This window comes from Musa acuminata, chromosome BXJ3-8 (assembly GCF_036884655.1).
Source record: "Musa acuminata AAA Group cultivar baxijiao chromosome BXJ3-8, Cavendish_Baxijiao_AAA, whole genome shotgun sequence".
Taxonomy (NCBI): Eukaryota; Viridiplantae; Streptophyta; class Magnoliopsida; order Zingiberales; family Musaceae; genus Musa; species Musa acuminata.
In genome coordinates, this window is record NC_088356.1 from 9,506,528 (window position 1) to 9,520,090 (window position 13,563).

The 13,563-nt window shown below is 40.2% G+C and overlaps 2 protein-coding genes across 2 annotated transcripts; both read right to left on the minus strand.

Moving 5' to 3' along the window:
• Positions 1-2,189: 2,189 nt before the first annotated feature.
• Positions 2,190-4,143, minus strand: LOC135644786 (ammonium transporter 1 member 1-like). Its single transcript, XM_065162700.1, has 2 exons — positions 3,613-4,143; positions 2,190-3,518 (listed from the first exon to the last, which is right to left on the minus strand). The coding sequence occupies exons 1-2, from the start codon at positions 4,113-4,115 to the stop codon at positions 2,507-2,509; spliced, it is 1,515 nt and encodes a 504-aa protein (XP_065018772.1). The 5' UTR covers positions 4,116-4,143; the 3' UTR covers positions 2,190-2,506.
• A 7,950-nt stretch (positions 4,144-12,093) lies between these two features.
• Positions 12,094-13,094, minus strand: LOC103993149 (uncharacterized). Its single transcript, XM_009413108.3, has 2 exons — positions 12,775-13,094; positions 12,094-12,605 (listed from the first exon to the last, which is right to left on the minus strand). Exons 1-2 carry the CDS (start codon positions 12,891-12,893, stop codon positions 12,389-12,391), a joined length of 336 nt encoding a protein of 111 aa, XP_009411383.2. The 5' UTR covers positions 12,894-13,094; the 3' UTR covers positions 12,094-12,388.
• Between the last annotated feature and the right edge of the window lie 469 nt (positions 13,095-13,563).

Sequence of the window (13,563 nt, forward strand, 5' to 3'; positions counted from 1 at the left end):
TCTCAATAGCAGCAGCAACAGCAGATTCTTCCTATGTGTGATGACCATTCTGAACCTCATCCACCAGGGTCAACGTGCTGATTCTGGTAAGATACTTGTAGCGATCTTTTCCTTTCGATCAGTTTGGTTAGTCTGATGTGATATGGATGCAATATAATGAATACTGGTCTTGTTATGCATAAATGAGATGCCATACTTTCAGGATACCTTGTTAGCATTACACCTTATCTCCGTAATCCATTGGCATCAGTCTTCATGAAGTCATTTCATCTTGATTCTGTTGTTTGGCTTATTTAGAACTCTATACTTATATTTATTAACCTCTATGGAATTAGCTTCAGCAATAGCTGAAATCAGAGATATGCTTCATTTTATTTGCTCAACTTCTTTTCCTAATCTCCTTCTATCATTTATGGAAATTGAAGCCTCTTGTCTTATTGCCTGCTTAATTACTTGCAGGTAAGAGGGAATTTATTTGTACTCCAGTTATTTGTGATGATCAATCTCATCTTGTAGTCATCTCTTGGTGAAATGATGTGCGGTGCCCGGGAGACTTGCACGATGCACAGGATGTGGGATTCTTTAAGCAAGAAATGGTATGCCAAAGCTGATTGATCTCTTTTTTCTTTTGTTTTGCCTCCGTGGCTGTTATGTCCATTTCCACCAACATTTGACTTCCGTTCCTTCTGTTCGCTGGAAGAGAAGTTTCGCTGCCATTTGCAGGTTTTGACTTTGCTTCATCAATATGTTTCATTGACTATCTGTGCGTTTCAAAGTCTGCCTCCATGAAGTCATTGTTGCCACTTCTGTAAGTTGTGCTTCGTCGTTTCCTTCTGTAGGAAAACATGATATCTTGTTAGTGTTTTCTAAGCTTTGGATAAGATATTAGTGAATCTTTTTCGGATAAGAATGTTGAGGCTGTTCTTTTTACTGTTAAGTGTTGCCATTAATATATAATGAAATGTAAAATCAAATACTATTGATATATTCTAGAGAAATGAGATGAATTAATGTGAAGCTAACGCCTTTCTTTCATGAGAAAGGTTTTGGGTATCTTTATGATGGGAAGTCAAACAACCAAATCGAAATAAATTTTAATTATGAACTAATTTTGTTTCAAGTTCAGAAAAACCAAATTTATGTTCGTCTGTACTAAACTATCGAGTTTGGCCATCCCACATTTGACTAAATCATTTCAGAAAAAGTAGAGGCGACAGGGACATGATAGGTTGACCTCTTGTTTGGGGCCCGCATATTAGATGTTAGATATGCGAGACATGATGATTCCATACACATGAATGAACACTTCAGTTTTCATGAATGATTTAATGCGTCTAAATCAAATTTGTTGCGGTACTGCGGCTCCACTTTCACATCTTAGAAAGAAATCTTGCGAAGCACTAGAATCTAAAGAAACATTTATTTTGCTTTCATGCAGACATCATTTAGTTGCCCTGTTTGTAGGCTGCCTTCTTTGACCCCTCTCCATTTCTGAAACGTTTGCATTCATCGTTGCATATGCATGTCATTTATTAGCCGCAGCGTGTGCAGAAGATAGAAACTTCCTATCACCTGTTTCCCACCGTTAACCATGTTAAGCTTCTTGTAGTTTCTTTGTCTTTAGTTAGCTGAGGATCCGACCATCCTCCGATCCTCTCATCTTCCTATTCCTGACACCCTACTCTTCCGGAGTTGACAAGTGACCGGACTTCGAAGATTCTTCCCAGCTCACTTTAATGGTCTCTGCTGCGTTGGGAAGGATTAGAGAGAGAACTGGAATCGCTCAAACCAGTTTCGAGATATGTCTTCCCACCGTTTTTACTGTCGCCGTTACCTCCTTTTTGTGGTTGACCGAGCTTGAGGGTTCAGGACCACCATTGAATGCAGTCATTCAAGTGATCTTGTAGCCCCTCTGCGTTTGTCTCGGCACCACAAGAGAGTTTACATTAAGATATCACATTAAATAACCACCACTACTGTTGCTGGAGCCTCCATCACTGAATTCATTCCTATCTTCCTGAAAGGATCACTGGCCTTCCAGATTGCAGAATAAGCATCGAGTTCATCGTGTGTGTAGAAACAGAATCAAAGAGACGACACTGTTGCCGAGCCTCCATCACTTAAAATTCTTTCCCATCTTTCTGAAACGATTACAAGCCTTCCAAATTGCAGAATTGAGTTCATCTGTATATAGAAACAGAATAAAAGAGATGGCATTACTGATACTCCAGAATTGTCATCACAAGTAGACAATGCACGAACGGAGAGAAGAGAGAGACCCATAACCTAATCTTTCGACACACACTGCCGGATTCACCGGTCACCACATAAACCCTATCACCCTGTACATATGCCCCTCTCCCCGGGAAAGGAACATGGAAATAAGACTGTAGCAGGAAAAGAAAAGAACACGAGACACGTCTCGTTCTACCACAGTGCACAGTGCACACTGCGGAATTAGTCAACCACGCCGCCCTCGGAAAAGAAAGAAACGATCCGTCAATGATTACACCTGGCTGGTGGCGGCAGCTGGAGTGGTCCTCGGCTCCACCCGGACCGCCGAGGATTTGACCATGAACCCGCCGCTGGAGCTGCCGTCGTCCAAGCTGGGATCCTCGTCGTGGTAGACGTAGGCGAAGCCGCCGTGCCGGGTGAGGTCCATCCCGGCCATCTCGTCCTCGGAGGAGATCCTGAGGAGCCCGAGCTTGTGGAGCGCGAAGAATAACGGGCCCATGGTGCAACTCACCCACCCGGTGATCACCAGGATCTGCACGATGTGGGCGGCCAACAGCCGCCCGCCGCCACCCATGAACAGCCCGTAGGGCCGCCCCTGGCGCCCTGGGTATACCTCGTTCACGTACTTCTCCCTGGCGAAGAGGGCCGTGAAGATAATCCCCCAGGCGCCGCAGCCGCCGTGCAGCTGCGCGGCCTCGAGGGGGTCATCGAACTTGAGCGTCGCGGCGAGCTTATTGAACCCGATGAGCACCCATGCGGAGACGAAGCCGCAGATGAGGGCGGCCCACGGGTCCACCACCGAGCAGCCGGAGGTGATTGCCGCGAAGCCGCCGAGAAGGCCGTTGCAGACGTCGACCACGTTCCAGTGGCCCGTCTGGAGGCGCTTCCCGAACAGAGTTGTGAGCGCCGCGGTGCAGCCGGCGAGGGTGGTGGTGACAGCAGTGCGGCCGACGGCAGACCACTGGCCATGGATGGAGCCGCTGGGACCGTAGGTCTTGAAGATGGTGTTGAAGGAACCAGGGTTAAAGCCGTACCAGCCAAACCAGAGGAGGAAGGTGCCGAGCACCACCAGGGTGGCAGAGTGGCCGCGGAGGGCCACGGAGCGGCCGACGTGGTCAAAGCGGCCGATGCGGGGGCCCTCGATGAGGGCGCCCCACAGCCCCGCGATGCCCCCCACCATGTGCACCACGCCCGACCCCGCGAAGTCGATCACCCCTGACTTGAACAGCAGCGACTCTCCGGCGTTCCGCCCCGCGGCAGCCCATCCGTCACCCGACCAAAACCTAACATCCATCATCACCATCGTCATGGGACCGATCATATGGCGACAAAAGCGAGATCCTAACGTTAGACTTTCGAGATCCTAAAGATCAATACCAGTGGGAGACGACGGGGTAGACGAAGCCGGTGAGGAAGGAGGAATAGATGAGGTAGGCAACGAACTGGGTGCGCTCTGCGATGGAGCCGGAGGTGATACCGGCGGCCGCAATGGCGAAGGCCCACTGGTAGAGGAAGTTGGAGTAGTCGAAGCTGGGCTGCGGCACCTCCTTGAGGCCGAAGAAGTGCTTCCCGATGAAACCGTTCGAGGGGCCGCCGAAGGCGAAGGCGAAACCGAAGAGGTAGTAGAAGAGCCCCCCGGCCGCCGCGTCGATCACGTTGGTGAGCATGATGTTCATGGTATTCTTGGCGCGCACGGAGCCGGCGCACAACATGGCGAAGCCGAGCTGCATGGAGAAGACGAGGTAGGCCGAGAAGAGGAGGTAGGTGTTGTCGATGGCGAATCCGACGTCCGTGAACTGGTCGCAGATGTAGCTAGCGGCCGCCGAGGAGTTGGCGACGCCGCCCAGGAGCGGCGCCAGATCCGACGAGCACGACGACATCTCCGCTAGTCCTCTCTTGGCCGGCCGCGTGCCCGATGGGGTAACGGAGGAGACGGGCGGGGATTGGAGTCGATTTTATAGGCCACGCGAGCGGAGAAAAGCGACATAAAGGGGCCGAAACCAATTGGGTATTCCGTAGCTCTATCGCGACACATATACGTATCATCGTCAGATTCTCGAATCTTGAACAGTTTGGTGGCAAACAGAGATTCAATCCAACCATTTGATTCGATCTGATCCATCTCGATCCGATTTGGTTCGACCTCTTTATTAAGACCGAAATCGATTCGAATTCGGCTCGAGTCGAAAGTGTGTAATCGATCGAAGTTAATACGCATCGTAGAATTCATAAGTACTTAATGACGTAATAACCTATCGATCACATTAAATGGGTTTATTTTGGGCTCGAATCTAAAAGGGACTTCTAAGTAGCAATCACGTAGGTAATTGCATGAGTATACGTAAGTGTGGAATCTAAGACGCAGAAGACGTGTACGGTAGGGGAAGAGAGGCTTCGATTAGATTCCTTTAAATAGTGTGCCAATAGAACAACAACAACCAACGCTTCGTATACAAGCAAGAGTATATTCTATTCTTATTTCATTAAGATTCTTCTTTGTCTTTCTTGTCATAGTGTATGTCATTTGAGTAATGTTGAGAGAGTGCATAGGAATTATTTCTCTCACTTGTGGTATAGAATCCACAGTGGACTAAAAATAAATAGATCAGAGGTGGCACAAGGAGAAGCAATAGCTCTTTTAATTTATTTTTTGTGGCATTGGCTCTATTGTATTTATTATTATTATTATTTATTTATTTATTATTATTATTATTATTGTTATTTTGTGGCATTGGATGCTGATAACCTATTGCAATTTTCTCCACCCCACTTTCCTTTACCTTATCTCTTCTTAAAATTGTTTTCCACGTTGAATTATCTATATTGTATAATAGATTCATAATATTTTTATCTGATTATACTGTCATATTATTACCAATCAATTAATATATTATTGCACATACATTTGTTGAGATTTATAAATTAGATAATAAATTCGAATCAGAGCAATCAAGGGTAACATACATTAGATTTATTATCCATTTATAAGTTTAAATTTGTCAGGCTATGTTACTTATTTCTTTCAATACTTAGCAATATGAGAGTATTATTCTTAATCCTTTTTTTAATCTTTATTTCATATATGAATATTTTTAATACATTATAAGTAAAAAAATATTATGATTATATATATATATATATAACTGGTAACGTTAATGATATGATTATAATAACCAATAGATATGAAAGCCAAAGACTAGAAAAAATTTCGAATCTCATTTATATTTTCTTATGCTTTATTATTTGTGAGGTGTCTTGAGTCATATAATCGACAACACTTGTTTTCGCCGTTCTTGTCACCAACTAATATAATCCTTGCTTGATGGTTTCACCATCAAAAGTCTATTATATTTCGACAGATAAGTAAACAATTGAATATTATAGCATCTATTGAAGATTATTAATCAATATATCGAATGCTATCTTATAGATAATAGCTTTCGATGATGATACCACTCGAGAGTAATTCCATAGATCAGACAAGTAAACTCTTCTATTGGTAAGATCATCAGAAACTGGATTCCTCATTTCATAGTATAAGATTTCTTAGTTTTGATCGGTGACAGAAGGGTTGACCAGAATTAGATCTTAGGATATATGATCTACATGCAAGTACAGATGAGTACTTGTGTGCTTGACGTGATCTCTCGAGAGATTGCATCTCCTTGTTTCAACTCTGGGTGGGGTGACAAGTGTCCGTCCTAATAAACAATTCCGACTTGGAAATGGGAATCTAACCATGGAATCCGAATGGCTTGACTGAAGAACCAATCAAAAGAGGATGTAGACTTTCAGAAGCGGAGATATGAACATTTGAAGATACAACTTTCGATTCAAGTTGATGTTTTCTTTCATATGATATGAGGCTGAATATTTATCAATATTCAAAGAGGAAGAAGAAGAAGGTTCACCAAAGATGTATAGCATTAACCTTGAACACATTACTAGTCTAATATATTTTCTTTCAACTATTAACCTTTGCATGCGATGCAATCTATGTTTATGGATGAAATGTATCTTTCAATATAGCATCTACAACCTAATCTGATTCTTAGGTCTTCATCTCTTAGGCCCAGGTCTCAATCAACAAAGTCTAACTTTGCAACCTGGAAGTTCATGCAAATGCAAGTACTTAGCATAGATCTTGCAGTGTGTTCTTCGAAACCATTGGTTCATTCTTGTGTATCCATCATGTGGGCTGTGCTAATTATATTTTAGATTACTTGTTTATGCAGGAATTCCAGCCAGCCACTGATTTCTCGATAGGAATTGCTGCAGCTTATTTTATACCTATAGAACAGTTATATTTAAAGCATGTCATCATGAGGACCAGACAAAGGGAATCTCTGTTTTCATGGCTCTCAGTTTCATGATATTTTGTGTTAAGTTGGCTGTTGCTTCAAGGAAAAAAAATCATGCAGAAGTCAATGATTCTTGTAAGCTAGTGATATTTTTATTTTCATATAATATGACAAGAGATAAACCAATTCTTTTACCTTTTCTTAATAGTATCTTAAAATTCTTAATGCTAATGGAAAGATTTCCTATAAATATCACACATAAAATTCTTGATATTTCAATAAAATATGATATGTGTATATATCTAGCTTTGGTGAGGGAGAACATGAGAAAACATTTGAAGTATTTTTAGGGTTTATCTTTAGTAATTTTTGGAGATGATGAGAGAAAATATGAGTAAAATTTTTTGGAGTTTACATGCGAGAGATATACAAAAGAAAAAAAAGCACGCTAATTTATAAGTTCTTCTCGTATGATTAAAATTTAATTTTTCTTCGTAAATGTAGGGAATGCCGAATTACCCATATCTTATATTTGTTATCGTGAGTTTACGCTTCATTATTGATTAATGAGATTATTATCTTGGTGTCAAGGATTTTTCCTACTTGTACATAACGTGAAAGTTTGATGACAAGAAATAGAGATTATTGTAGTGAATGCACAAGTCCTGCAGCCTGTGGTGGTTCGAGATTGCCATTTGGATCTCTTTGTCGGAATAGACAGCCCGCTCGATAGCTTGTGGCATTGGTAGAATCTCATACCAAACTAAACATTACCATCGAAGCTACTCGATCAAATGATTCAAGAACTTTTCCTTTCACTAATTATTCTTGCATGTTATTCCAATATGACTGACTTCTCCAAAGCATGATTCCATCATACTTGAAGCTATTAGAATATTGTTGTAATCTCAGCAAGCAAATATTCTTTCAGTTCATTCTCCACCTTGTGAAGAAGGTCTTCGGACCGGTCTCTTCATTGCCAAGCTCGCTGAATTCAATGGAAGATTTCAGGGCAGAAGAACCAAATCATGCCGATCGTTCCTCGAGTGTTCTTCGGATTATCTTCACGGGGACTGAGCATATGTTTGCCTCTTAGATTCTTGAACGCATCGATTGCTTCAGATCTTCTAATGTTGGGAAGGCCAGAAGAAGAAAGGGTCTCATATGACAGACAGTGTCACCAGATGTAATCTGCTTGTATCAGTTTACTCGCCTTTGGTCAAGGTAGTGTGATGCTTCTACCTTGAGTTGATGGATCCACAATGACCAGAAACATTCATATGAAGCAGTGTTCATCAAGGATTTATCTTATCTTATCTATTCAGTGTACTTGAGAAAGCTACTTCTCACTTAGAAGAACATCAAAATATTGTGTTCCTTAGAAGAAGTTACATCTGGACTCAATTGTTCATTTGACAAAGCTGTAATTGGACCGAACTGTACCGTTGACCAACGTAAGGTTTGCATTGGGGAAGAATGGGACTACGAGCTTGTGCAATCAAAGGCGACTGCAAAAAGTCAACCACACACACACACACACAAAAAGAGGCTTTGACCTTCTTATCTTTTTGTCACCTACTTCTGCCAAGTGGAGCTCAGAATCAAAGTCAAACCCTTCGAGGATTGCTGCATCTTCAACGAGTACTGCGTTTTCTTATTTCATGGCGGTCAGATTACGTTTGAACGTACGGTTTTCTGATCACAACTATAAAGAACAGAGTCATATAGAATTTTCTTGTATATTTAAACTTCTATTTCACAAATGCAGTACCTGCTTATGCAGGAAGGAAATTAAGATGAGTCTGCACAAAAAGAATGCTGAGAAAGGAGTAGCATTTCATAGGGTTTGCCTATCTTGAAGAACATCGTCTTTGTGGAACTGACTCGATTGGAGTCGGGCCTCGGCTCAAGTCAAGGGCTGAACCGGACCGGTTCCTTGGGTTCACGTCAGAAACCCTCACGCATGGAATGCGTGCGGCCGCTTGTGCCTGCGCCCGCGCCCTCACCAGCGTCGCCATCGCCCGCGGCGCTCGCCGCTACCCGCGCGCCAGCAACTTCCGCGGCCCCCGCCAGCGCCCGCCGCCCGACGCCCTCACCTGCATCGCCCGCGAACCCCGCCTCCGCCGCTGCTCGCAGTCTTCACTGCGGCTCGCACCGCCGCCCGCGGCCGAAGTCCTCGCTACCTCCCTCGACCGTTTCACACTACGGTCGAGTCTGGAGCTGCAGCGATTTGGAAACCGTCGACCATCACTCATCTCGCGGGCGTACGGACGGCGACGAGGGAGGCCAAGAGCCGTCGGCCCAACTTCCTTTCGTCGAGGAACAAGTGAGGAATACGTGAAGAAAACTTGGAAGATAATATTTTCATATATAGTTACTCATTTTTAAATTTTTTTTTATCAATTTAATTAGATTTATTATAATATAAATAAAAATAAATAAGATGATTAATATGGATATTCCAAACTAATTCAAATTAAGATAGGAAAGGTCTTATAATATTTTGACTACTATTTAATGAATTGATAATAAAATATTTATTAAGTTTTAAAATATTAATTAGACTAATGAAAAAAAATTCTTCATAGTAAAATACATACTAATAAGGAATATATGAAATAAGATTACGTGAAACGTAAGGTTTGATTGAAAAAGACATATATAAACTTGACATTGGTATATTTTAAATTAAATATTATAAAGTTCATTCTAATATTTGTTTGATTAATTACAATACTTTAACTTATGTTACTAATAATATATAAAGATCTTTTATAATCTAAAAACTAAAGAATATGAAAAATTCTGTGACGAAGAATCGTTTCAAAGAAAGGGTGATAATAATATGAACTTATCATCTATGCCTAAGGTCGGGTCATCTTATGATTTTATGACATTTGCTATGTTCTAGAAATTTAGTTTCTCTAACTTAAATTGATAAGTTAGAATTTTTTTTAATAATAGTAGACTCTTTATATTTTATAATTAATAAATTTATTTTAAAAATTTATATAATTATTTATACAGAATTAATTTATACAAATCAATGATCATGGTTATGAAATTTTATCTCGGTATGATTAATTTAATTACTAGACTACTGAAGATATTTTATAATAACAACATAATATTTTTTTTTTTTTGAGGAATAACAAATATCAGGGTAGTTTCAAACATATCAAGATAAAGAACTTTATAGTTAGTAAAGGAGTCTAAAAATAATAAGTATTAATTAAGAACCTAAACATAACCTTTATGATCACTGATTCATTTGTTGGTGAGCAACTCATAAAAGATATGATGATACGTATTTAAGTGAATATTATTATAGATATTTTTTTTACTTACTTAATAAAAGTTATTTATTTTTTGTTATCTTATTAATATGTATGTATATATATAATATAGTTAAATGTGATAACAAACTTAACAAATTATAAGAGTAATTATAAACTATATTAGAAAAGACTAATAGTATTATTGTGTATAGAAAAAAGTATGATATCGATGATATATAATTACTATGAATCATATTGTTAGTGTAACTTAATGAAATATTATTATATTTATTGGACTTATTGATTTATTTAAAAAAATAATGGTCATGTATAAAATATTTTTTAAAATTTAATTAGGTAAAATTATTTTTAAATAAGCGAAAGAATGTTAGATTATGTAGATCTATTTAATTAGATAAAATAAATTATAGATCTGATTAGATTCTGATTACGATTGTCAGTCAATAATAAGGAAGTCAACTTATGGTAAAAATTTATATGAGATGATCTTGATGAGAGCGATTCTCCTAATTATTTTTCTTAGACTCTTTGTTTCTATTATAAATAAACCGGACCTCATAGAGACTTAAACTCTTTGCTCTTACTTATAAATAAATAGGACCTCATAAAGTCTTAAAAATACACGTGTGACGACACATCATGCACGTGATTATAGATCTTTTCTCATCTTCCTCTAGTCTTATTTCATGGCTTATAATGATCATGTGAAAGATACGAAGAGAGGAGAATAAAAGTAGAATTCATCTTGTAGATTTATGTTATTGCTTCTTACGGATCGAATTACATATTACATTCTTAGATCAAAAGAGATTTTCTAAATGACATCTAAAGACACATGCATTCTAATCGTTGAGCTATGATTATTTAATTTTAGTTATTAGCATAAAGTTTTCTATATAATAATAACATGATTATAGTTTTTTATACGTACAAGTAATGCCTCATCCTTGCTTAACAACCATAGAGAAAAGAGGAAGAAAGTTGACTTTAGTCAACTTCGATCATGGTCAATAGATCAACTTTTGGTTAGCATGGATAATTACTTAATTTTCTTTTACATCCCATATTAATTTTATTTGGGTAAATTTTTTGGGGTTTCTTTATGTTTGTTTTGTATTTTTTGACGTTTGATTTTTTTCGTCTACTCATCAACATCTCTCTCATGACTATGTAAACTTTAATTCTTCTCTATAATCTTCATTACCACAAAGCAAAGTTCATCTCTATCATCCAGGATTTATGTTAGGCGAATGGCCTTCTCATAGTTGAAACAAGGGTTGGTCTTGAAAACTACTTGCCAAGAAGAGGGATACGTGAGAAATTTGGAAGTCAAAATCAACACCAAATTTGTGTTCAAAGGGTAGATTTCGGTGTGACGTTAAGACTGCTGTTTTCCAATTTATATGACTGCATCCATTGATCTTTAGCACCCAAGAAAATAGTAGCACCTGAGGCAGACTAGGATTGTTCATTGGCGCAGAGGTAGCCTTGGCTCATGGACCACTGTCAGTAGGAGATAGTACTCTAGATTACGGAAATAGCCTATAGGAGTCCAAGGTCTTTGCGGAGCAACTGAAACCTCCTTGAAGTCATACATTTCCCTTTCTCTCGCTACCCTTCTTCTTAGCACTGCTTTATTTACAAAAAAGAAACTCTTTGGCTCTTGGAACATCTAATAATCAGCTTTGTTTAATATTACTTGGCTTAACTTGGAAAATAAAGCAAGATTTTTTGGTTTAGGGGGATTCATATGTGGTCTACTTCTTTATTAAACCTGAAAACAAGGGCTTCGTCCTCTGTTTTGCTGTTCCTTTATTCTCCCTGAGTTGATGATATAGATTATAGTCCGTTCTTTCTCTGCCTGTTGGTTCATGTTTCTTGTATACATTGTTTGTTGCTGTAGGAGAAAGTCATGAGCTGCAAATCTAATTTTCTTCTGAATGCAAAGAGAAAGTCCTAGTCAGATTCCAAACAGCCTCATGCTGATCTAAAGCATGACGCTCAAGTATGTCAATTCAGGCATCCATCCAGGAGAACACTACAAACAAATTGAGCCATGCATGATGCATGACCCAGTGCCAAGCCACAACATCGATGTAAACATCTCCATCATCTCCAACCTTCATACCGAGCTATAAACCCTAGGAATTTGGTATATTCTCCTTGGATCTATCTTTACTTCCCCGCATTGGATTCCATTTGACAACTACCCTGTCTCACCGAGCAGAAGAAAACATGAACATGTATACAAGAACACATGAACGCAAGAGAAAATAAACCATCATTCATATAATAGATTGCATGGCACAGAAGGCTGAGAGGGCTGTGGTGGTTGTCAAAAGAGCATTTAAGGCCCAGTCATGGGAATAAATAAGATTTCTTGGAACGCGACCTGCATTGACTGATAACAGGTGTTTGACTGGAATCGCAACCCTAAGCGCTTCATAAGCGCCAATATATCAGTTATAAACCTATAGATCATCAGAAGAGGAAGCTACAATGATGTCTCAGAAGGACAAGAAAAGCACTAAGGTGGACCAAACGGGAGGAGCGTTAAGAGGAGGACGAAGCAAACTTGTAGTACTTATCGACCGGTGCTGAGACATCCCAGGTGCAACTAAGTCCCTTGGGGAAGATCACAAGGTCACCAGCGCCGAACTCCACGGACTCGGAGGAACCCTTGATGTAAGCCGTCACCTTCCCCTTCACCAAATAGCACATCTCTTCTGCATCAAACTTTAGAGGGAACCTCCCCGGAGGGCAACCCCACCTGAAGAACAGTAGCAGTAGATTTGTATATACATAAGAGAAAACAACTGCACGGTAGCAGACTTAATAGCGCAAGGACGCACAGATTAATCTTCGGCCATCATAAACAGTTGTGTGATCATAATCCAAGAGAAGGAAAAGGTGAGAAGAGAGTCTGTATGTAAGCTCACTTGGGCCATGACTTGATGCCAAGTTCCAGCAGGCGTGACTGAGGAGGGTTCCTCTCCACGGTGATGGAAATGGAGGGGGCGTCAGTCCCCGTGGCGCCTGGGTTTGAGCTTGAGGCCATGGAGGATCAACAAGGACGAGAGGACAAGGAGGAAGAGGACGATGCTGCTTTTTATATTGCGAGAGATGGTAGAGGGAATCTCCACGAATGCATTACGAGAGCTGTGATCTAATATTTTATTCGGACTCTGACATGTATGTGACCCCAAGCACTCGATCGAGATATATATAGGTGAATTGAAGGTTAATGAGCACTGTATCGTTTCTGGTGGCAGAGCAACCATGGAGCAGTCCCCTGAAAGCTATCGAGTTGCAGCTATGAAAGACGATCTTTTAGTTGTCGTTACTGAAGAGATACACTTCTTGATTGTGGAAAATGATTGTGCATATTTATTAAGGAGCAAATACGACAATCAACTTGATTGCTAATATCAATCCACTTGTGCGATGAACTGGAAAAAATTGGTTGAACCTAAGGATTTCACGCATGCTGGGAATCCATTTTCTTGGTCAAAGATATGACCGAGCGAGTTGACTCGGGACTCGGTTTTATCCTAACGTGATTTGAGTCAGCGACGAAATAAATATTAGTCTCCAGTGAATCCAAATCGGTAAATCAATAAGATATGGTTCGTTTGTCTATGCATCGTGTTGGCTTCACAACCGAGTCGACTCGGAGCACCCGAACCACATCCTGTGTAGTTCAACGCAGTCCATACCGATCGGGTCAG